At 46.1% G+C, this 25467-nt stretch overlaps 1 protein-coding gene across 5 annotated transcripts in view; it reads left to right on the top strand.

The window, feature by feature from the left end:
* TOM1L1 (target of myb1 like 1 membrane trafficking protein) overlaps positions 1–25467 on the top strand; it is a 108864-nt gene that overhangs the window by 39085 nt on the left and 44312 nt on the right. For 4 of the 5 annotated variants that reach the window (XM_033961329.1, XM_033961330.1, XM_033961328.1 and 1 more), the window contains 6 exons: positions 8863–9012; positions 13672–13803; positions 16676–16765; positions 18519–18635; positions 20334–20467; positions 22530–22590. In XM_033961329.1, coding sequence (XP_033817220.1) covers positions 8863–9012; positions 13672–13803; positions 16676–16765; positions 18519–18635; positions 20334–20467; positions 22530–22590 — 684 coding nt within the window. The remainder of the gene's footprint in view (positions 1–8862; positions 9013–13671; positions 13804–16675; positions 16766–18518; positions 18636–20333; positions 20468–22529; positions 22591–25467) is intronic. The other variant, XM_033961331.1, reaches the window with a different exon arrangement.

Genomic DNA, 25467 nt, shown 5'->3' with positions numbered 1-25467 from the left:
CCCCCTCCACCTCCGATCACCTCCTTTTTCGCCCTGATCCAAGTACCAGGGCCGTTTTGGGTTTTTTTTCCAGTTCTCGGGGGGGGGGGGGGGGAGATGCTGGGGAAAAAATCGCAAATAAGTGAAACTGTGAACGTCGGAACCGCAAATAGGGAGGGGGAAGTGTATATATAATCTTCTCAGTCTAAAAAAGAAGCTTAAGCCTTCTTTGAGACTTTCTCAGCCAGCTCTCGGTTCCCATTTTTATATTTCCATAACAATCTTAAGAGTTTTGCTTGAGGGTGTACTGCATATGTCAGGGGCGGGCAACCTCTGCCCTCGAGGATATCAACTTAGTTGGATTATAAGGGTTTCCCTGATGACTAGGGTTACCAGATTTTCCCTAGGGAAAAATCCGGATCCCATGGCCACGCCCCCCCAGCCACGCCCCATTCCGTCTGTCACATCCCAATTCCGGCCCACAGCCCCGCCCCAGCCAGCATCCGCGCGTGCACGGACGCAATGCAATGACGCCATCCATGCATGCATGCATGTATGTGACATCACCGCATTGCGTCCGCTCATACCCCTTCCTGACACGATTTTGACGGGAAGCTTTTCAAAACCCGGACAAAGTGGCAGGTTTTGATAAGCCGTCCGGGGAAATCCGGACATCTGATATCCCAATGACTATGCATGAGATGTGTGTGTTCGTACGATGTGGGCAGCACATGCATATAAATTAGGGAAACGCTGAAAACCCAACTGGGCTGCAGCCCTTGAGGACTGAGGTTGCCAACTCCTGGTATATGTGCTGCCAAGTCACCGTTTCTGTCATTTGATTTGGTGAAGCAGCTGCATTACCTGCTCTGACTGGGATGGGCAGGCTTGGTCTCAGTTCAGCGGCAAGAGAGGAACCGGGCCTCTCTGCAACATCTGGAAGTTCAAAACAATTGTTACTTCAATATGAACTTTCAAGTTACCTTGGATACAATCAACAGATGGGAAACTATTTTGAAGCCTTTCTCGGATACAAGTTTATCTTGCTTAGCTCAATATTTACATAGTAACAGCTGAACTCACAAACTTTCTGTACTACCATTGTTTCAATATTGCATGAATTTTGGAAGCTAGAAAGAGATTCAAATCTTGTTCCTTGAATTCTACAGATAACTAGATAGTTTTGGGGAAATCCTGGAGCTACTGTTAATAAAGTTAGCAGAAACACTTGCAAATATATAGAGGGAGAGCAGTTAGTGTAGTAAGGGGGGGAAGGGAGAGTCTGCCCCGGGTACCATGTTGCTAGGGGCGCCAGTACCCCCTTCCTCTCCGCTCCCCCACTTTTTCCCACTCCTAGCCACGTGCTTGCCCCCTTCCCATCCCCTGTAGTTTCTAGCCGCGAGGGACAACTTCAGCGTGCTCTTCTCTCCCGCTGACGCCACTTCCGGGCGCCCGCATAGGAAGTGGCATCGGAGGGAGAGCTGACGGCGTCGCAAGGAGCACGTTGAAGTTCTTGTTGCTCACGGCGGTGAACAACTAGAGGGACGAGGGAAGGGTAGGGGGGTGCGTGCGTGGCAGGGGGGAGCGGGGAAGGAGCGAGGGGGGTGAAGATGAGGGTGGGGACGCCCTAGGAACCTCTCACCCTCGCTGCGCCACTGAGAGCAGTGTAGCTGGGTAACATGACCTGACTGGAAATTGCCATCCTCAAATGCAGTTCAACACAAACCCAATTTGAGGAACAAGTTAACGACTGCGATAAAAGAGTTCCTCTCAATTAACAGACAATATGCATTCGATCCACAGTAAGCATACCAATATTAATATAAAAGAAATATTAATATTCATGTGAAGTGTGTCCTCAGTGTGTCTTTTTTATACAAACTGTTGTATTTCTTGCACAGGAAGCAGGTGTCAGGTCAAAAGCGCGCCGGGACAAAGGCGCGAGCAGACAATTGAGCACAGTGCGGAAGCGCGTGCCGAAGAAAATTACTGTTTTTAGGGCTCCAACAGGGGGGCGTGGGGGGGAACCCCCCCACTTTACTTAATACAGATCGCGCCGCATTGTGGGGGCGTTGTGGGGGGATAAAGTGAAGTTTTCAGTAAAATGTGGGGGGGTACAACCCCCCAAGCCCCCCACAACACCGGCACGATTTGTATTAAGTAAACTGGGGGTGCTCCCCAACAAAACCCCCCGTCGGAGCCCCTAAAAACAGTAATTTTCTTCAGCGCGCGCCTCCGTCTTGCGCTCAGTTGTCGGCGCGCGCCTTCGTCTTCCGTGTTGTTGTCTATGAACCCAGGAAGCATATATTACATTACATTAGTGATTTCTATTCTGCCTGTACCTTGCGGTTCGAAGCGGATTACATTTGAAGATAGCTGGACATTTCCAGGAGATTACATTACATTGAACAAAGCTGGTTTTTAGGTTGCGTATGGTTCCATAACTAAAGCGCACAGGACTTTGGCACACTGAGAATCCCGTGGCAACATTTGCATGTAGGACGAATGTGTGCTGCCGCTTCCTCCGTTCCCATTTGCGCTCTGAGGGGGGTATGGGAGGAAACCCCCGACTACACTTAGAAGAGTTTGCACTTCCATGGAGGGGATGGGGGGACCCCCCCCCCCCCAGTACACTGAAAAGTCCCGTTTTCCTTCCAATTTTCATTCTTTGGAATTTTTCAGTGTATTGGAGTTCCCCACCACCACCACATCCCCCTCCCCCTCAATGGTAGCACGAGGACTTCTAAGTAGAGAGTTGCGCGGGGACAGAAATCCTGCCCGTCCCCTTAAGGATCCTCTCCGTCCCCACCAGGATCCCCTCCGTCCCCACCTATCCCCGCAAGGAATTACCTCCATCCCCGCCCATCCCCATAAAAAGCAGCAATTACTTCTGACAGGATCATCAATTCCACAGTTTCTTTTGTGTTTGCTCTGCTGTTTTCCTTGTGGAATCTCTTTGGTGGAACCCTTTTTTTTTGTTTTCTGTTCAGGTAATTGACTTATAAACCCCCTCTTTAACTAAGGCTGACGTGTCCAATATATTATATGGACGAACCCTGCTTCCAAAGCCTTCCATCCCCGTGGGAGTCGCGTTGGCTAGAGGGGGGTCCCCGTGGGAGTCCCCTGAGCCAGAGAGGGTCCCCATGGGAGTCCCCTGGGTTAGGGGGGATTCCCGTGGGATTCCCGCGATCCCCGTTCCCGTGCAGACCTCTACTTCTAAATGTAAGTGGAGGGGTTCCCCCCACACACACACTCACCCTCAGAGCGCTAACAGGAATGGCAGAAGTGGCAGCGCACATTTGTCCTGTGTGCAAATTTCACCATGGGATTCTCGGCACGCCAAAGTCCTGCGCGCTTTTGACGGGTCACCCTATATATACTTACATAATTTTGATTCATTCACTATTTGTGCACTTAATTGAGTTTATTTCAGCACATGATGGATAAGCACGGTGGGAAGTCAATTAAAATAAAGCTTAGAGCAGAGATTCTCAAACTACAGCCTGCGGGCCGGATAAGGCCCTCCAAAGTCATTTAGCCGGACCGCACAGGAGATTTGATTGCTCGTGTTCCTAACCATTGCTGACCTGCTCCATTGTGGCTTTCCCACTATAGCGCTCTGCAATTTGTATCGCTCCTCACTACACGCCACCAGTAACCCCTTCACGTGAGCTGGACGGCCAGACAGACAGCGCTTCCGTGCGGCACGACCCATCTGCTGAGCGTGTGGGCTGATGCGCACAGACCTGCTGCCGCTGGGAGGGTTTCGTGGAAGTTCGGTACGGCTGGCGGGAACCTTTTGCCGTTAGTGAATTGCCTTATATTTGGGCTACTTTATTGCAGGGACTTGGTAGTACTTCACTGAATGTTCCAAACTTCACTATGCTTTTTCGGCTCTTTTTTTGTGAATTCCAAAACTCATTCTGGCCCTCCAATAGCTTTTCTCGGTCGTTACCATCTACTTCTTTCTGCAGGTGTTTTTGAGTGATTTGTTGTGATCCCCCATGACCATCTCCTAGATTTTTTTCTGCTCCAGCGTCGTCATTAGCGTCGGCCGGGAGATTGCGGTGACATGAAGCGCTGGGGCCGAGGACGTGTTGGTTAAAATTGTTCTTCATTTTAAATATTGTATTATTCTTTCACATTTTTTCTTTGTTTGTTTGGGGTTTTTTTGGCACTACAAATAAGATATGTGCAGTGTGCATGGGAATTCGTTCATGGTTGTTGTTTTGTTTTTCAAACTATAGTCGGTCCAGAGAATGGCCACCCGGATGGTCTCGGGACTCAAGGATCTCCCGTACGAGGAACAGCTGGATAAGTTGCAGCTGTACTCACTCGAGGAACGCAGAGAGAGGGGTGACATGATCGAGACATTCAAGTATCTCACGGGCCGCATCAAGGTGGAAGAAGATATCTTCTTTTTCAAGGGTCCCGCGGCAACAAGGGGGCATCCGTGGAAAATCAGGGGCGGGAAACTGCACGGGGACACCAGGAAATTCTTTTTCACTGAAAGGGTGGTTGATCGCTGGAATAACTTCAGGTGATTGAGGCCAGCAGCGTGCCTGATTTTAAGGCCAAATGGGATAGACACGTGGGATCTATTCACAGAGAAAGGTAGGGGAGGGTCATTGGGGTGGGCAGACTAGATGGGCCGTGGCCCTTATCTGCCGTCTATTTCTATGTTTCTATAGTCCGGCACCCAACAGTCTGAGGGACCGCGAACTGACCCCCTGTTTTAAAAGTTTGAGGACCCCCTGGCATAGAGCTTCCACCTTCGGGTCGGTGTGCCCATCACTTCTGACTACACACCGAGGACACATGTCACATGAATATTAATGTTTATTTTATATATGCTTACTGTGGAACTAATGCATACTGTCTGTTAATTGAGAGGAACTCATTAGCGCAGTTGCAATCCTTAAATGCAAAGCAGCATTTGTGGTTGGCATTAAAAAGAGACCTTCCTGCGGGTGTTTTTGACAGAGGAAAAGCAATACATGGAAACGGATTTTCATCGTGCGGCAGTTTCTGGGGCGTGGCAATACATCCTACCAACTAAAGAACCATTAGCACATTCTTTACCTGCAGGGAGGGTGGGTCATTTTCAAATTTGAAGAACTGGATCTCCCTCTCTACACTTCCAAGATCTCTGGGGATACTCCTTGGGAGGACTCTTAAGCATACACGCTTGAAAGGACTAGCAATGAGCCTTCTCAGACATAGCCCTACACTTTGGATCACACTCCCTGAGAGGCTTCGCCTCTACCATTTCTACCTCAGGAAGCAGGTGAAAGCCTGGCTCTTCTCCTAAACCTTTGAAGATTTCTGATCCCATATATATGTACATCCTCCAGATTGCTACGATCAACTCCGCAACAGCTATTATCAATTCCTTCAGTTCACCAGATATTTTATGGTTCAACTCGTAAGACAATTTGTTCAGTTATAGCTCCCTCACTGTGGAACTCTCGTCCATTGAACATGAGATGAGAACCAAATGCCACCAAATTTAAATCTAGCCTAAAAACCATTCTCTTTAGATATGCCTTTGTCATATAGATTAAGATTTTGATATCATCTTACCTTGGTCCTATCATAAGAACATAAGAATAGCCTTATTGGGTCAGACCAATGATCCATCAAGCCGAGTAACCCATTCTCACGGTGCCCAATCCAGGTCCCTAGTACCTGGCCAAAGCCCAAGGAGTGGCAACAATCCATACAGAATGTCAAAGAATAGCAAGATTCCGGAATCCCAGAGAGTGACAAGATTCTAGAATCCCAAAGAATAGCAACATTCCACGTTACCGATCCAGGGCAAGCAGTGGCTTTCCGCATGTCTGACTCATTAACAGACTATGGACTTTTCCTCCAGGAAATTGTCCAAACCTTTCTTAAAACCAACTACACTATCCGCTCTTACCACAATCTCTGGCAACGCATTCCAGAGCTTAACTATTCTCTGAGTGGTCTTAAATATTTCCCTGTAACTTCATCGAGTCTGGATATGTTGTTTTGCTTTGACTCCAGTTACTCTTTCAAGACTCCCATAAGCGGCTGCCCTAGGTGGTCGCATAGTCCTGCCTAATGATTGAGCCAGCTCTTATTTCAATACACACAATACATACAAAGTTGATGTCAAGTTATGAATTGTTACAGGATTGTTGTGGAAAAGGTGGTGTTTGGATAATCATGATTGTTGAATTTAATTATAAAATTTATGTCTCAGGGAGGGGGGGGATCTACAGGCTTAAAAGTTAATTGAAAGGAGTGTAAGGAACCCAGTACTCTTATACAAGCCCCTGAGACAGTCCCAGCTTTGTGAAAAGACAACACCTAGGGATCAATATTCAAAGCAATTTAACTGGCCATAACATTTCCCGGATGGTTAAATTGCCTGTTCGGAGAAAAACCACTAATTTTCAGCGGGACTTAACTGGTTAGTGGCCACTGAAAACAACTGGTTAGTGTCAAACTGAAGACCAGCTTTTTTTTTTTTTGGGGGGGGGGGAGGGGGTGTTCAGAGGTAGAGTTGGCATTAGTGTGTTAAATGCAAAAATTCAGCACTTAATCCAGTGTCTCGCAAACTTTCTGGCCGGCAGCACTCTAAATCCAGTGCACCGGCCGAAAGGCACCCGGAAGTGCGCGGACGTCGATGTGATGATGTCATGTGCATGCGTGATGTCATCACATCGACGTCCGTGCGTGCGTGGAAGCCCATCTGGTCCTGAACCGCTTCGGGGGAGGTGCGTGGAGAGGAGGAGAGATGCGGGCCAGGAGGAGAGTCATCTGTGCCAGCTGACTTCCTACATGACATGTGCCCTTCTCCTCTACTGCCAATCCCAGACTCCATCCCTTCTATCTTGCTGCACCGTATGCCTGGATCAGACTGCCTGAGTCAATGTGTCAAGTTCCGTCTCTCAGTGTTCAAATCTAGGCTAAAAGCCCATTTTTTCAAGACTGCTTTTAACCCCTAACTGTTTTTGAGTGTTTTTTTGTGATCCCCCATGACCATCTGTTAGATTTTTTTTCTGCTCCAGCGTCATTAGCTCCCACTCACTTGTAAAGCACCCGTGTCTGTTTTATCATTCCCTCTGTGAGAAATTCCTTAACCCCTATTTGTCTGTTTTAATTAGATTGTAAGCTCTATGGAGCAGGGATTTTCTTTTACATGTTTAATGTACAGCAGGGGTGCCCACACTTTTTGGGCTTGCGAGCTACTTTTTAAATGACCAAGTCAAAATGATCTACCAACAATAAAATTTTAAAAAAACACAACGCACACTGTACGCATAGAAAATGTTAATTATCATTCCTATTCCAGGGTTTTTTAAAGAGGTCAAAGCAGATGACTCTATGCACTATCACCTCAGTAACAACCATACAAAAATAGACAAATATACCCCCCTCCCTTTTTACTAAACCACGATAGCAGTTTTTAGCGCAGGGAGCTGCGCTGAATGCCCAGCGCTGCTCTCGACACTCAAAGGCTCCCTGCGCTAAAAACCTCTATCGCGGTTTAGTAAAAGGGGACCTTAGTGTAAAATATAGACAGCAGATATAAATTCAGACAACATTTTGATCACTAAATTTAAAATAAAATCATTTTTCCTACCTTGTCTGGTGATTTCATGAGTCTCTGGTTGCACTTTCTTCTTATGACTGTGCTTACAATCTTTCTTCCCTTCTTTTAGCCTGTATGCTTCCTCTCCTCCAGACCTCATTCCTTCCCCCAACTTTTCCTTTCTCTTCCCTGCCCTTTCTTTCTCTCTGCCTCCCTTTCTTTTTTTTTTTTCTGTTTCTCTTCTTTCCTTCTGTCTCCCTGCCTGCCCTTTTTCTTTCTTTCTCCCTGCCCTCCCCCAAGCCACTGCCACTGCCATTGCCATCGGGGACCAGGACCCAAACGCCACCAATAACAGGCCCCAAGCTCTCCCTGCTTCAGCCAACCAACATTCCTCTCCCCGACGTCAATTCTGCCGTCGGGAAGAGGAAGGCTGATCAGCCCAAGATCGTGATCAACCTATTGGGGGAAATGCTGCCGGGTCCTGCCTTCGCGGAAACAGAAAGTAGGCAGGACCCGGCAGGAAGAAGAACAAATGCTTCACTAACCTTTCTCCCGCATTAGCCCATAGCGAACGCTTGCTTCAGGGCTCTCAACATGTGCGTGCCGGCTTCCCTTCTCCCCCTCCCCCCCCCTCTCCCAGACATAACTTCCGGTTTCGGAGGGAAGAGAAGAGAAGCCGGCACGCACACGTTAGAGCCCGGAGCATAAATTCGCTACGGGCTGAAATCTCCAAGCCGTTTTTTTTGGTTTTTTTTTAATGTTCAGCAGCGGCAGATGACAGCTGGGCGGATCGCCCAGCTAAAAGGCCCTAGGGAGAACACTGGAGAGGAAGGCTGATCAGCCCGAAGATCAGGAGGGCAACACAAGTCTATCACGGAGCCCAGGATGGGCTCCGCGATCGACTCACGTTGCCTACCTGAGCTACTGGTCGATCGCGATCGACGTATTGGGCACCCCTGATGTACAGCATAAACAAGTAAAAGAAACTTTTGCCATTAGTGAATTACCTTATATTTGGGCTACTTTATTGCAGAGACTTGGTAGTACTTCACTGAATGTTCCAAACTTCACTATGCTGTTTCGGCTCTTTTTTGTGAATTCCAAAACTCATTCTGGCCCTCCAATAGCTTTTCTCAGTCGTTGCCATCTACTTCTTTCTGCAGGTGTTTTTGAGTGCTTTTTTGTGATCCCCCATGACTAACAGCAAAAGATAAACATTTCTGCTAGAATTGTGTTGTTGCGTTTAAAAAAGTGACTGGAAATTCCACATTTTTAACAGTCATCCAGCATGACCATCTGCCCTGGTTCTTTCCTTCCAGCTTCTTGAAATGTGTATGCAGAACTGCAGACCAGGTTTCCAGTCCTTGGTTGTGAAGAAAGACTTCTGTAAAGATGTGTTGGTTAAATTGCTGAGTCCAAAATATAACCTACCAATCCACATCCAAAACAGAATCTTACACTTTATCATGGTAAGCCTTGGCCTAGCTGAAAACTGACAGTGACAGGTCATGCCAGCTTTATGCTATATGTTCTGACTGCAACATTTTACATACTGTAGCATCACCTTGCAGTAATGCAGTCATTCCTACTTTGAGCTCTAGTCTTGTCAGATGCTTCAGGTTGTGCAGATAGGGTTGCCAGGTGTCCAGATTTCCCAAAACATGTCTTCCGTTTAGAGCAGTGGTCTCCAACTCAAACCCTTTGCAGGGCCACATTTTGGATTTGTAGGTACTGGAGGGCCTCAGAAAAAAATAGTTAATGTCTTATTAAAGAAATGACAATTTTGCATGAGATAAAACTCTTTATAGTTTATAAATCTTTCCTTTTGGCTAAGTCTTAATAATAATATTGTCATTTATAGCTAAAGAGACATATGATCAAGAAACTGTTTTATTTTACTTTTGTGGTTATGAAAAACTTACCGAAGGCCTCAAAATAGGACCTGGCGAGCTACGAGTTTGAGACCACTGCTATAGGCTAAGGCTCTTTACACCTGCATTGTGAGGTCATAGAACTTTATGGCAGATAAAAGGCCAAATGGCTCATCCACTATCTCCTCCTCTCCCTATTGGCTAAGGCTCTTTACACCTGCATTGTGATATCACAGAACTTTATGATTATAGAAACATGATGGCAGATAAAGGCCAAATGGCTCATCCAGAGCATCCACTATCTCCTCCTCTCCCTATTGGCTAAGGCTCTTAACATTTGCATCTCCTCTTCCTATAGGGCAGTGGTCTCAAACTCAAACCCTTTGCAGGGCCACGTTTTGGATTTGTAGGTACTTGGAGGGCCTCAGAAAAAAAATAGGTAATGTCTTATTAAAGAAATAACAATTTTGCATGAGGTAAAACTCTTTATAGTTTATAAATCTTTCTTTTTGGCTAAGTCTTAATAATAATATTTTAATTTATAGTTAAAGAGACAGATGATCAAGAAACTGTTTTATTTTACTTTTGTGATTGTGATAAACATACCGAAGGCCTCAAAATAGTACCTGCCGGGCCGCATGTGGTCCCCGGGCCGCGAGTTTGAAACCACTGGTTTAGGGGACTGTCTAGGCGTCTGGATGGCTTTTCAAAACCTGGCACTTTGTCTGGGTTTTGAAAAGCCTTGAGATCGGGGCCACACCTGGAGGGCATCTGCGCATGTGTGGATGCTTCATATTGATGTCACATACATGCAAACATGCATGTGACATCATTATGTCGCACACGCTTGGAGGCCGTACATACACAGCTCCAAGCTCGAGGAGGAGTTTGGGGGGCGGGGCTGGGGCAGAAGGGGGTGTGACTTGGGTGAGGCTGGGTGGAATTGGGCGGGGCTGGGGGCAGGGCCATGTGCCTGGAATTTACTGTTATAAAATCTGGTAACCCTATGTGCAGAGTTGAGGTTGGTCTTGAGGTTTAGAAGAGGCCTGAAGAGGTCCAAACAACAATTTTATTACATAAAAAAATTAAAAGAGCTGTCGGGCCCGAAGTCTATAAACGGAGCCTTTGTCAATGGCTGTCTTAAAAATGGCTGTCGATTGCATGTCAGTCACATTGCAGCGTTGTTTTAGAGCAGTGGTTCCCAAACCTGTCCTGGGGGACCCCCAGCCAGTCAGGTTTTCAAGATATCCCTAATGAATATGCATGAGAGAGATTTGCATGCCTGTCACTTTCATTATATGCAAATCTCTCTCATGCATATTCATTAGGGATATCTTGAAAACCTGACTGGCTGGGGGTCCCCCAGGACAGGTTTGGGAACCACTGTTTTAGAGGACTGTCCAGGCGTTGAGTCAGGGCTGCATCTGGAGGGCATCCGCACATGCGTGGATGCAACGAGGTGATGTCACACGTATGCGCACATGCATGTGACATCATCATGCCACACCCACGCACGCTTGGAGGCTCTCCAAACACGGCTACGAACTCAAGGAGAAGAAGTTTGAGGGTGGGGCTGGGGCTGGGGCAAAAGGGGGCGTGACTTGGGTGGGGCTGGGTAGAACTGGGCGGGTCTGGGGAAAGGGCCATGTGCCCTGAATTTACCTTTGTAAAGTTTGGTAACCCTTTGTGTAGAGTTGAGGTTGGGAAGAGGCCTGAAGAGGTCCAAACAACATTTTTATTACATAAAAGATTAAAAGAGCTGTTGGGCCCGAATTCTATAAACGGCGCCCTTGTCGATGGCTGCCTTAAAAACGGCTGTCGATCGCATGTCAAATAAAGCAGCGGCGTTGTTTATAGAATTCTGGTTTTGAAAAATGTAGGCATCGGAAATGTAGGCCAAGGGTTTTCAAGGCCTTCATTTTTGGCGCCTTCCTTTACGTGAATCGCGCCTATGGAGGCGCTTTACAACACCTAACGCCACATCTAGCATTCGCCATACCTACAGGTGGTAGGCCTTGTAGATCACCTCCGTAGGCGCAATTGCGATTACCTTTCTTTAACATTTTTCCCTCTAAAATATTGCTCCTCCGGTGGCCATGCTGCCTTTTCAGTTGCACGTTATAAAGATTTGCACTCTCATCTTCATGAGGTCTAGGACAATTCAGTGCGGTCGTTTCATAGCAGCCGGTTCAGTTTCGTTGCTGGCAAGCGCTTACATTGCAGAAGCTTCCGTTCCATCGGATAAATGTTGCGGTGAAACGGGGATGAGCGGCACCCGGGGCAGTGGAGCCCCGCTCCTCCTCACCTCTCCTGCTTCGCACGCGTGCGCTCCTGCCCCGTACCTTTGTGTCTTCGGTGTGAGCAGCCACTAATTTGCTTGCGTCGTCTTCGGCGCTCTGTCTGACGTCACTTCCTAGGTGCGGGTTCCGGAAATGACGTTGGAGAAAGTGCTGAAGCCGATGCGAGCAGCCGGTTTGTGGCTGCTTGCGCCAAAGTTAAAAAGGTGTGTACGGGAGGGGGGGGAGTGGGAAGGGGGGCAGAGAGCAGGAGGGATGCCAGCGCCCCGAGGAAGACTGCAGCTGGGGCAGACCGTACCTCCCTTACTACGCCACTGAGCAAAAGAGGGGGGCATATCACCCACTGCTGCCTAAGTCCCAATTGGACAGGTGAAAGAAGAAATCCGGGGCAGGCTTCATTAACGGTTAAGTACCGCTAAGCCAGCTAACACAAATATTCAGCAGCTGATAGCCAGCTATCTCCGGCTGAATATCCCATTCAGTGGATTGGCCAGTGACATGACATTAGCGGTCACCACCAATATTCATTGGCTTGCCGACTAAGGCATGCGGCCAGATAGATCCACCTAAAAAGCAGGTCTGTCTTTAGCTGCTAGGCCTTAGGTGGCCAGCTGATGAATATCGGCTTGGCCGGATAAGTCTGTGGCGGCTAACTTTAACCCAGAAATTCAATGCCAGTGGCCAGATATCGTCCCTGCATTGAATATCTGGGTTCGTCGCCAATCATGGGAGCTAGCCAGGCTGCCTCCCACTGTCTCAATATCGGGCTGAGGGTGTCTATGAAACATTGAGATTTGCTCCATCGTTCCCCTGAGTGATACAGAAACCCTTCTATAAACTGACCTATAAAATGTAATGATAGTCAATTCTGCGGGCAAGAAATTAGAAGCCAATTTGGGCGAGAAATTAATTCGCAGACTTGGATATGGAACTGAGCTTGAGCTCAGATTTGGAAAAGAAAAGTAAGAAATTCAAATTCACAGGGGAGGAGCTGATGTCTGTGGTAAGAAGCAGAACAAACTGAAGTGCGCAGAAGCGTGAGATCTTGCAAGTTGACCTCTATGTGACTATAGTCAACTTATAGCAGTGGTGAGCATGACAAAGTTTCTTTGTTGTTTCTTGATTTCAGGAAGTTTTTGGGGAGGAAGGCTTTTCCATTTTCACTTTGGGATGGTTGTCTTTTTTTTGTGTGTTGGGGGTTCATATGCATGGTCTTGCATGGTCTTGCATGGTCAAAAAAAAAAAACACTTAGCATGTGTTAAATGGTTTTAGAGCTCACTAAATTGTTTTAGCATGTCTTAAAACCCCCAAATCAGCATGATACATTTTAGTTTTATTCTTGTGAAAGTAACCACAAAATACATGTCCTTGGTCTCTTCATGTCATTTCCAAATGATTACACGTCCCGTACTTTTGCAACCTCGTACTTGAACGCAACCCTCTGTAACGGAGTTTCTTATCATGGACAGATTTTTCAAATTACGGGGAACCACAAGCACAAGGGGGCACTCAGAGAAACTGAAAGGGGAAAGGTTTAGAACAAACGCCAGGAAGTTCTTTTTCACTCAGAGGGTGGTGGATACATGGAATGCGCTACCGGAGGATGTGATAAGCAGGAGCACGTTACAGGGCTTCAAAGAGGGTCTGGACAGGTACCTGGAGGACAAAGGGATTGAGGGGTACAGATAGGAGTAGAGGTAGGTAATAGGGATAGAATTAGAGGATTAGAGGCAGTTACAAAATTAGTCATGGACACTGTTCAGGCAATTAGGCCTGATGGACCGCCGCGGGAGCGGACCGCTGGGCAGGATGGACCTCTGGTCTGACTCAGCAGAGACAACTTCTTATGTTCTTATCAACATTGTCTTTGAATGTTGGCGTACCTGACTTTGCAGACCATCTGCTTTCCAATTGTTACAGTGTCAAGCCCTTTTATTGATGTTCATTTCTGTGAAACAGACGTGGTCGCAAGGTTTGGGGGGTTCTGTTGATGTCAGTGATGTGAAGGAAGTATACCTGGACCTAATCAAGAAAGGAATCCAGTTTCCATCTGCACAGGCTAACCCGAGAACAGGCACGGAAGAGCACACGGTAGGTAGAAAAGCATTTTGAGGAAACCCTAACTGCAAAAAGCACCCCAATCATATTCTTCCTTTCTTTACTCTTTATTCACGATCCTCATGCCCTTCCCCTTTCCAAACACTCAAGTTGAGAATAGAGAGTTGCACGGAGACAGAAATCAAACCCGTCCCCACTGGAATCAAACCCATCCCCACAAGTAATCTCTTCCATCCCTGCCCATCCCCCAATACTTCAGAAGTAGTTACTTCATTTACCCCCTCTCCCCCCTACCCCCTTTTTATAAAACCGTAGCGCAGATTTTAGCGCTGGCTACATTTTGGTCTGTCATTCTGGGCACATATATTAATCCACTATTTCCACCACTCAGCCCCCCTCCCTCCATCTTTTTACCAGGCTTTTAACCCTTTACCTATTACTATTGGTTTTTTCTAGTATGCTTAAATTCTGTCAGCAATTTGGCTTCTGCCACCTCTTGTAGGCTATTTCTTCAAATATTTATCACTCTTTCAAAAAAGAAGTATTTCTCATATTCAGCTCAAACTTCCCTCCCTCTTACCTCAGACCATGACCATTTTTTTTTTTTTTAATGCAGATGACAATTTTCAAAGCTATTTACATGGGCAAAATTTTCTCGCAGCAATTCCTTCTCACAGGTCGCCAGCAGCAGTTTCTGCACAGTGCCAGTGGCAGACTCAGAAGCCTTCCCTCTGACACAAAATGCAAACGTGTAAGAGGGAAGACTTCTGGGTCAGCCGCCGGCAGCGTATTGGAACCACTGCCGGTGGCTGATTGAAAAAAGCAAGCGTGGCTGGAGAGAATTAAGGACAAGGAAGCCAGGATCTGCAGAGTAACTATTTTCATCCCCGTGGGATCCCCATGGGCCTGGGAGGGTTTCCCTGTGTACTCTGCGGGATTCCCAACAACCCCATTCCCGTGCAGCTCTCTAGTTGAGACAATCCAGTTTTTTTCTTTTCTTGACTGTAACATTCCCTAAGTTCTAGAGTGATGGCTCTGAATTTGGTACTCAAAAAATACTACAGTCTCTTGAAGCATGAATACAGTGGTTTCACAACCAGAAGTTGTTCTGAAAGGGGTGGAGCTGATTGAGAGCTGTGCATCATACCAGTATTTCCCACCCAGTTTTCACGACACACCCAGTCAGCTGGGTTTTCAGGAAAATCACAATTGATGTGTATGAGATTGATTTGCATACTTCTTCCACTGTATGTAAATCTATCCTGTGTATATAATGAGTGTGGATATCCTGAAAACCCAATTGACTGGGTGTATCCCAAGGACTGTGTTGAGAATCCTTCAGCCCTCTCTGCCTCTTTCATAGCTCTTAGCTAATTTATTTTTGGACTGAAGTATTATGTCGCAATATCCCATAATTATACCCAGGGAGGATACACGCATTAGGTAAGATGGTGTCTTAAGTTCTCTGTTGGTGAAGCAAAAGAAATCCTTAGGACCAGAATCCACGTAAAACAGTGGTCTCAAACTCAAACCCTTTGCAGGGCCACATTTTGGATTTGTGGGTACTTGAAGGGCCTCAGAAAAAATAGTTAATGCATTATTCAAGAAATGACAATTTTGCATGAGGTAAAACTATTTATAGTTTATAAATCTTTCCTTTTGGCTAAGTCTTAATAATAATATTGTAATTTATAGCTAAAGAGACATATGATCAAGAAACTGTTTTATTTTACTTTTGTGATTATGATAAACATACCAAGGGCTTCAAAATAGTACCTGGCCCCCCGGGCTGTGAGTTTGAGACCACTGACGTAAAAGATATCAAAAGAAAAAGAATACGCTAGAAGCCACATGATGTCATGTTGAAAAAGAAGGTTCAGGTTGTAGAGGATATTTATAAAGAAACCCCCCCCTTTTTTTAGGCCCCTTATATCAAGCCGCAATGGAGCATTTTAGCACTGGCCATTCAATTCCTATGAGCGTCGGAGCATTTACCTCGCCGGCCAGTGCTAAAACGCTTTACCGTGGCTTGATAACAGGGAGCCTTAGTTAATAAATGTGGAAGTTAGAAAATTCTCCTAGAATTGGAAAATTAAAGTCTAGTGGTACAAATCACACTGCTTAAACTTTGGCCTAGCGGCTTTTTCTCCGAAGTAATCTAAAAGAAAGCCAGAAAAAAAATCCCCTCTTTATATCTATAGCAACAAAAACAATTCCACAAGTCTAAACCCTCCCCCCACACGCACACACACTTTTACAAAACCGTAGCGCAGTTTTTAGCGCCGGCCATGGCGGTAAAAGCTGCCACGCTCATAGGAATTCTAGTGCTTTGGCTGATACTAAAAACCATGCTACGGTTTTGTAAAAAAGGGGGGAGGGTAAAAATTTGGAATCAGCTTAATCCATTAGGTCAGTGGTTCCCAAACCTGTCCTGAAGGACCCCCAGGCCAGTCAGGTTTTCAAGATAGCCCTAATGAATAAGCATGGAGCAGATCTGCATTCCAGGCATCTCCATTATATGCAAATCTCTGTCATGCATATTCATTAGGGCTATCTTGAAAACCCGACTAGCCTGGGGGTCCTCCAGGACAGGTTTGAGAACCACTGCCGTAGGTCAATAGTTTTCCCTAGGGTTAAATTATTTTCTTATATCTACTGATCTTGTTTCTATTAAACTGCGCTAACGGTTTTTAGTGCAGAGAGCCGCGCTGAATGGCCCACACTGCTCCCGCTGCTCATAGGAGCTCTGTGAGCGTCGGGAGCAGCGCAGGTCATTCACTGCGGCTCTCCCTGCTAGAAACGGCTAGCACAGTTTAATAGAAGAGACCCTAGGGCTGCCTTTTGATGTTCATGTTGTGGTCCAGGCTGTAATTGTTGTTGTTTTTTTTCCCTATTGTGTTATCAGAGTTCACATCAAACCGCTTCCGCTCCCTCTGGGAGTTGCCCTCGACCAGCCACTTCCAATGGTGCGACTGTGCTGCTGTCTCCCGAACAGGTGTGGCAATGACTTTTGATGGCGGCTGATCTTCAGATTCTCTTGGTTTCAAAGCAGCCCTTTTATTGCAGCTAAATACGGGACTTTAGGGTTTAGTTGCTGCAAATCCAAATGTGACACAAGTAGTGGGGACATTTGTGGTATTTTTGTCATCCTATATAATAAAATCCTAAGCGCGCATGTGCACTCTTACCGCCGTGTTGCCTGATCCCTGATCCGTCGGGCTGTGGCCGGCATGAGTGCGCATGCGCACGAAAGGCGGTGCGGAGCGGCGGCTGCTGGGAGAAGGGCTTCGAGCCGCTGAGGGTCGGCCGCTGCTCCCGTGAGGATCGCGGATGGAAGATAGATTTGACCATAGCTAAGTAAGTAGGGAGGGGGGCCGCGCACGCACCATCGGTATGGGCTGAGAGGATCTTCTTCTTTTTCATCACATAAAGGCTTCTCTTTTCACCGCCACCCTCCACAGATCGCTGTTCACTCGCCGCGTCTCAGGCCCCGGTGCTGCCGCTGCAGTTACACAAAGGCGGATTCATATTCAGAAGCATGTTCTGAATATGAACAGCGCGCATTAAGGTCCCTATTCTCTAAACGGCGCCTCAGGTACCAGTGGGCGCCTTACCTGCGCCTAAGTTAAGTCCAAAATGTCATTTAAAATGGTACGTGAAGGAAATTTCAAGACGTCGGAATCGCACCCCACCAGAGCCGAATACCACTGTAGGCCTCCGGAGGCATGATTCACGTCAAAAGTAAGCGCTGGAAATGCGGGCCTTAAAAACCCTGGCCTATGTGTCCATTGCCTACCTTTGCCGGAGGTGTGATTCTCTAAACAGTGCCATCGTGTGATTGGCACGCTATCAGCAGCCGCCTACAACGGTGCCATCTAGAGAATCCGGGCCTAAGAACTTAATTCTCCTTAGTAGAACGACCCTTTAGTTAGGGTTGCTAGATGTCCAGATTTCCCCAGACGGCTTTTCAAAACCCGGCACTTTGTCCGGGTTTTGAAAAGCTTTCCTTCGGGCAGGAGGGCATCCGCGCATGCGCGGATGTCCTACCAGAGCGGGGGGCAGGGCCGGGGCTGGATTGGGGGCGGGACCGGGACGTGACAGGGCAGGGGTGGGTGGAAATGGGTGGGCCTGGGGGGAGGGTTTAGGGGACCGGATTTTCCAGATGGAAAATCTGGTAGCCCTTCCTTTAGTTATTCCCAGATAACCAGAGCTTGTACTGTGATGTCATAAAGCCTCATTCCATTAATGCCTAAGAGCCAACCTCATCAGTGATGTCACAATGGCTGGATTGTCCTACACTTGGATCACTTTTACTACGTTTCGATTTCTAGAGTGGTGCCGTGGTTAAAGCTACAGCCTCAGCACCCTGAGGTTGTGGGTTCAAACCCACGCTGCTCCTTGTGACCCTAGCAAGTCACTTAATCCCCCAGTTGCCCCAGGTACATTAAATAGATTGTGAGCCCACCAGGACAGACAGAGAAACATGCTTGAGTACCTAAATAAATTCATGTAAACCATTCTGAGCTCTCCTGGGAGAACGGTATAGAAAATTGAATAAATAAATAAAAATAAATGAGCTTTAGAGTATTAAGCACCCCAGGTCACGATAGAAATGTCTACCGCGGCTTAGAAAAAAAAGGGCCTTAATTTGTTAATTAGTTTGCATTCTTGCTTGGAAACATTTGGGGATCAACGGAATAAAAGTGTGACAAAAAAAATAAATTATTCCCTTATGTTGTGATGAATAGATTGGAAAGCTGTACAGTGAGCTGGATATGGTGAAAATGAATGTGACAGTGATGTCAGCAATATTGCTAGAAAATGTTCCTGGCCAAGAGAAACCTGAAGATATCGACCTCCTACAGGTATTCTCTTGTTTACATGGTCCATTGTTGTTTGATGACTTTGGCACTTACGGGGGGGGGGGGGGAATTCATTGAGCAATCTTAGAGTCTTAACGCTCATTCACGGAATTAACATGCACTAAATGCTAAGAAGCCCATTGGTCTATTTTCCCAAATTCTATAAATGATGTTTTGAGTTGCATGCGCACCCAATTTGCACATGCAACTTAATTGAATAATGAGTCAATTAGCGCAGATAAGTGGCTTCTTTCAACAAGTAATTATTAGTATCAATTGGATTTAATTTGAATATACACGTGCAAATTTAGGGATCTATGCCTAAAATTTACTCGTATTCAATCAGTCAGTGCTGCACTCTTCACATATTAAAGAAGCTTTTCTGTATAGTTCTTTAATAAATAAGCTTTTGAAGTAATAAGTACCGTATTTTCACGCATATAACGCGCGCGTTATACACGGTTTTTACAAACCGTGCATAACCTTGCGCGTGAGCGCGTTGTACAAAATTTTTTTTACATAGTTCCCCCCCCCCCCGACGTCCGATTCACCCCCTCCACGCAGGACCGCTCGTACCCCCACCCCGAAGGACCGCTCGCATGCACTCCCACCCGCACTCCCACCCTGAAGGACTGCTCGCACCCCCACAGCCTCCCGACCCCCCCCCCCCAATCATGTAGAAGCTCCTACCGGTGTCCTGCTTCCTCTTGGCGGTCCCGGCCCTTCTGTGAGCCCTGCGCCTGCGCTGCTTCTTCCGGCGGTCCCGCCCTTTCTCTGACGTCAAGCCCTCTTGCCCCACCGACTCCCCGACACGATCGGGGCAAGAGGGAGCATTACCAGAGGTTGTGGTAAGAGCGGATAGCGTAGCTGGTTTTAAGAAGGGTTTGGACAATTTCCTGGAGGAAAAAGTTCATAGTCTGTTATTGAGAAAGACATGGGGGGGGGGGGGGAAGCCACTGCTTGCCCTGGATCGGTAACACGGAATGTTGCTACTCTTTGGGGTTCTAGAATCTTGTCACTCACTGGGGTTCCGGAATCTTGCTATTCTTTGAGATTCTGTATAGAATGTTGCTACTCCTTGGGGTTCTAGAATCTTGTCACTCTCTGGGATTCCGGAATCTTGCTGTTCTTTGAGATTCTTTATGGAATGTTGCTACTCCTTGGGTTTTGGCCAGGTACTAGGGACCTGGATTGGCCACTGTGAAAATGGGCTACTGGGCTTGATGGACCATTGGTCTGACCCAGTAAGGCTATTCTTATGTATACCTAACTTAAGGGCCCTTTTATTAAGATATGCTATGAAATTGGTTTCACACATGTTAACACAGGAGTTTCCCATGGGCTAAGCCCATTTCTTGTATGTCATTGAAACAGAGCTTTTCTCATTTTCCAGGTCCCATGCTAATTTTTCCAAGCAAAAATAATTCATGCAGGAGTACTTACCATCTCCTATTTAAGAGGTGCAAAGCACTCCCGTATTAACTCAGCATTAGCCAGTTAGCATCCGATAATGTGAACACGCTGGTTGGTTAACACTTCCATGCCATGTATTTATCGCACGCAAAAGGTAAATTAATGCAAAAAACATTAACATGTTTTGTGAGAAGCCTTTTTATGGGTGCGCTAGCTATGTGTTAAAGCTTAATGCCAGTTTGTGCAAGTATGTGAGGATGAGGGGGATCTTTGCACTTCTCTTGACAGAAATTGCACAAAACCTGCCGAGACATGCAGGAGAGGATCATGGAGCTGCTCGTGGAGGTGCAAAACGATGACATAATTGCAGAACTTGTGCAAGTGAACGATGACCTGAATAATGCCTTCTTGAGATTTGAAAGGTATCTGTGGATTGCTGCGTATTTATGGTGGATTGTCAGTGTTTCATCCGGGAGATACCAGGGAAAACAAATTTTTAAATGTGACTAAGGGAAATCTTGTAGTGTATTTGGAAAATGCATTCATGCTTTTCGGGTTAGTAGAATGACACTGGGATGTCCCCATCCCCACAGGAACTCAATTTCCTCATCCCTGCAACTTTTGTCGCTGTCCCTGTTCCTGCCCCATTCCTGTAAGCTCTGTCTTAACTGCACAAGCCTCAAACACTTATGATTTTAAAGTGTTTGAGGCTTGTGCAGATGAGGACAGAGCTTAGGCATTGGTGGAATGAGGCATTATGACATCACAATCTGAGCTCTAGAATGTTGCTACTCATGATTCTAAAGTGTTTGAAGCTTGTGCAGATGAGGACAGAGCTCAGGCATTGGTGGAATGAGGCATCATGACATCACAATCTGAGCTCTAGAATGTTGCTACTTATGATTCTAAAGTGTTTGAGGCTTGTGCAGATGAGGACGGAGCTTAGGCATTGGTGGAAATGAGGCATTATGACATCACAATCTGAGCTCTAGAATGTTGCTACTTATGATTCTAAAGTGTTTGAAGCTTGTGCAGATGAGGATGGAGCTTAGGCATTGGTGGAATGAGGCATTATGACATCACAATCTGAGCTCTAGAATGTTGCTACTCATGATTCTAAAGTGTTTGAAGCTTGTGCAGATGAGGACAGAGCTCAGGCATTGGTGGAATGAGGCATCATGACATCACAATCTGAGCTCTAGAATGTTGCTACTTATGATTCTAAAGTGTTTGAGGCTTGTGCAGATGAGGACGGAGCTTAGGCATTGGTGGAATGAGGCATTATGACATCACAATCTGAGCTCTAGAATGTTGCTACTCATGATTCTAAAGTGTTTGAAGCTTGTGCAGATGAGGACAGAGCTCAGGCATTGGTGGAATGAGGCATCATGACATCACAATCTGAGCTCTAGAATGTTGCTACTTATGATTCTAAAGCAGGGATGTCAAAGTCCCTCCTCGAAAGCCGCAATCCAGTTGGATTTTCAGGATTTCACCAATGAATATGCATGAGATTTAATAGCATACAATGAAAGCAGTGCATGCAAATAGATCTCATGCATATTCATTGGGGAAATCCTGAAAACCACACTGGACTGCGGCCCTCAAGGAGGGACTTTGATACCCCCTGTTCTAAAGTGTTTGAGGCTTGTGCAGATGAGGAATGGGGCAGGGACAGGAAAAGAACTCGCCGGGACAGGACGTGAAAATGAGTTCCCGTGAGGACGGGGAAAAATCTGTCCGCGTGTCATTCTCTACTTGAGAGAACAGTATAGAAAATTGAATAAATAAATAGTGTGAAGAGTTTCAGCCTCTGACAACCAGAGCAAGTATTGTGATGTCATAATGCCTCATTCCACCAATAAGAGCCAACCTCATCAGTGATGTCACAATGGCTGGATTGTCCTACACTTGGGTCACTTTTACTACATTTTAATTTCTAGAGCGGTGCTCTGACTCACATAAACAGCCATTTTTTTAAATGTGATTTTTATAATCTACTCACTTCAATAGGATCTTTCCCATTAAATATGTTTTAAAATTCAATTGCTTTTCAGTAGATAATATAGAAAAATGAAGGCAAAGAACATATGGCCTATCCAATCAGCCCATCCATTTATTTATTTATTTACCCCGTCCTTTACAAAGCCGCACAAGTGTTTTTAGCACCAGCCATGATGGTAACAGCTCAGATGCTCATAAGAATTCTGTGAGCATCGGAACTGTTACCGCGGCGGCCGGCGCTAAAAACGCTAGCGCGGCCTTGTAAAGGAAGGAGTGAGTTTTCTACTCCATCTTCCCTTAAAGATCCTATGTACTTCCAAACTTTATTGAATTCCAGTAGTCTTTGTCTCCACCAGGAGGCCATTTCATGAATTCACCGCCATTTTCCTGAAAAAGTATTTCCTCGGGTCACTGTAGATTGATTTGATAATCTTTAATGGCATTACAATTTACTCATGCATCTTGTGGCTTTTATTACAGGTTTTCTAGAAATAGGATCCGCATAGCAGAGGGCAGCACACAGAAAGAGGAGCCTGCACAGGTAATGCTAGAACGTGAGGGGAGCTTGAGGAAGATATCCTAAGGATAGGTGTGTCTCCTTTCGGTGAAGGTAGGGTTACCAGATTGACCCAGACATGTCCTCCTTTTGAGGACATGTCCGGATGGCTTTTCAAAACCCGGCACTTTGTCCAGATTTTGAAAAGCTTGGGAGAGAGAGAGAAAGAAAGAGAGAGAGAGAAGAAAGAGAAAGAAAGAGAAGAGAAAGTGAGAGAGAGAAAGAAAGAGAGAGAGAGAAGGAGAAAGAAAAAGAAGAGAAAGAGAGAAGGAGAAAGAGAGAGAAAGAGAGAGAAGGAGAAAGAAAGAGAGAGAGAGAGGAGAAAGAGAGAGAAAGAGAGAGATGCCATGTGATGTGTCACATGCATGCGTACTTACATGTGATGTCATCGCATTGCATACGCACTTCCATGTGATGTCAGCGCATTGCATGCGCGGATGCCCTCCTGCCTGACGAGATCAGGCAGTGGGGGGGGGGGGGGCTAGGGCATAACGGGGCAGGGTTGGATGGAACTGGGCGAGCCAGGGGGCGGGGCTAGAGTCTGGATTTTCCAAACAGAAAATCTGGTAACCTTAGGTGAAGGCCTAGATCTGTTATACATGTTACAAGAAAAGAATAATGATAATAACAAGGTTCTGATCTGGAATAGAAGCCAGGAGGGGCACCATCAGAAATTAAGGCTAAGCATGGACATCGAGGACTACCCCAGAGTCTTGTTGATCAGTTGCCAACTGTGAAAGAAGAGAACTCATTATGGCTGGGCATTTCAACGTTGTCTTCAATGTGCACTCCAGTGCAGGAAACCTTTTCATTTGCCACTCAATAAATATAAAGCCTGGGTGATAGTTGCTTAGAAAAAGAGACCCTTAATTTTTAAACAAATTGTCCACTAGATAAGTTAAACTTTTAGATGAATTTTCTCTTTGGATGAACTGGTGTTTAGACCAATTGTATCCTTAGACGACTTGACCATTAGACGCACTGTCATTAGCCAAATTGTACTAAACCTTTCAAAAACAATAATTTAAATAGTAGATATTTGTGCTATACCTCCTCTGATTAAGAAAATGATACCTTAATAGTGAAATATGCAGAGAGGAAATGCAAACATCTGCAAAATGGGGTAAAGAAAAAGAATTCTGTGGAAAAGAAGACAAGGTGTTTCAGGCTTAAATACAGGAAGGGAGGAAGATGAGCAAATGAACAGTGACAAATGTCTGCTGTCTACAGAAACTAGAGAAGTGAAGCACTGGCACTGGGTTATACAATAAGTGATGAGAGTGAGAACGTATGTGACAGGTTTCTGGCACTGAACTGATAGATTCTAGGGATGCACTGCTATATTGTAAATGGGTGACTGGCTGTGATTTTCATTGTAGAGTTTCTCTCGTTCTCTCTCTCTCTCTCTCTCTCTCTTTCTGTCTCTCTTTTTCTTTCTGTCTCTCTCCTCCTCTCTCTCTCTTTCTCATTCTCTCCTCTCTCTCTCTTTCTCATTCTCTCTCTCTCTTTCTTCTCCTTCTCTCTCTCTCTCCTTCTCCTTCTCTCTCTCTCTCCTTCTCCTCTCTCTTTCTCCTTCTCTCTCTCTTTATCTCTTCTCTCTCCTTCTCCTTCTCTCTCTCCTTTTCTCTCTTTCTGTTTCTGTTTCTCTTTCTCTCTCTCTCTCTTTCTTTCTCCTCTCTCTTTCCGCTCTCTCTCCTTCTTTCTCCTTCTCTCTTTCTGTCTATTTCTCTTTCTCTTTCTCTCTCTTTCTCTTCTCTCTCTTTCTCCTTCTCTCTCTCTTTCTCCTCTCTCTCTCTCTTTCTCTTTCTCTCTCCTCTCTCTTTCTTTCTCCTTCTCTTTCTCCTCTCTCTTTCTCTTTCTCCTCCTCTCTCTCTCTTTCTCTTTCATTCTCTCTCTTTCTCCTCTCCTTCTCTCTCTCTCTCTCTCTCTCTCTTTCTCTTTCTCTCTCTCAACTGGAAAGTGTAGTTACTTACCTGTAACGTAGGTTCTCCGTGGACAGCAGGATAGTCAGCCACATATGGGGTGTTGTCCCAACACCTCCCAATTTGCGGATAAGCTCTCCAATAGCTCAGAGAGATTTTTTTTTTCTTTTTTCTCTGAGCACGTGCAGTGCCCGGGCCCCACTGGGCATGCCCGAGCCCTACCCATTTCCCCCTGCTTCCCCCTAATCCCCAGGATGTTCCTAGCTGTGGCCGGGTCAGCCGTATGGGGAGGCGGGTGGGTTGTGTGGCTGACTATCCTGCTGTCCACGGAGAACCTACGTTACAGGTAAGTAACTACACTTTCTCCTAGGACAAGCAGGATGAGTCAGCCACATATGGGTGACTCCCTAGCCGAGGGATGTACCGACTGGATCTGCGCCTTAGCGCTTTGTGCATCCCTCGCCTGGCTGTGGAGGCCGAGCCGGGCAGGGTAATCAGGCAAAGCAGGTAAAGTTGTGGAAACAAGGTTTTAGATAAAGTGCTGTGTTAACTGAGCAATAATACTCACAGAACAGTGAACTGGTCAATGACAATCAATGAACAGTGATAAACCAACTGGTCAAAAGTGACAATTCGTACTTGCATGTGAGAATTCATACTTGCCTATTCCACATTCAGTCTAGACAGGAGTGCTGGAAGACCTACTTAACTCACAGAACAGCGAAACTGGTCAATGACAATCAATGAACAGTGAGAAAACCAACTGGTCAACAGTGACAATTCGCAACTGGTCAACAGTGACAATTTGTACTTGCATATGAGAATTCATACTTGCCTATTCCACATTCAGACTAGACAGGAGTGCTGGAAGACCTACTTAACTCACAGAACAGCGAAAACTGGTCAATGACAATCAATGAACAGTGAGAAAACCAACTGG

Source organism: Geotrypetes seraphini, chromosome 10 (assembly GCF_902459505.1).
Source record: "Geotrypetes seraphini chromosome 10, aGeoSer1.1, whole genome shotgun sequence".
Classification (NCBI taxonomy): Eukaryota; Metazoa; Chordata; class Amphibia; order Gymnophiona; family Dermophiidae; genus Geotrypetes; species Geotrypetes seraphini.
Note: the sequence above shows the minus strand (reverse complement) of the source record. Positions and strands in the feature narration are given on the sequence as shown.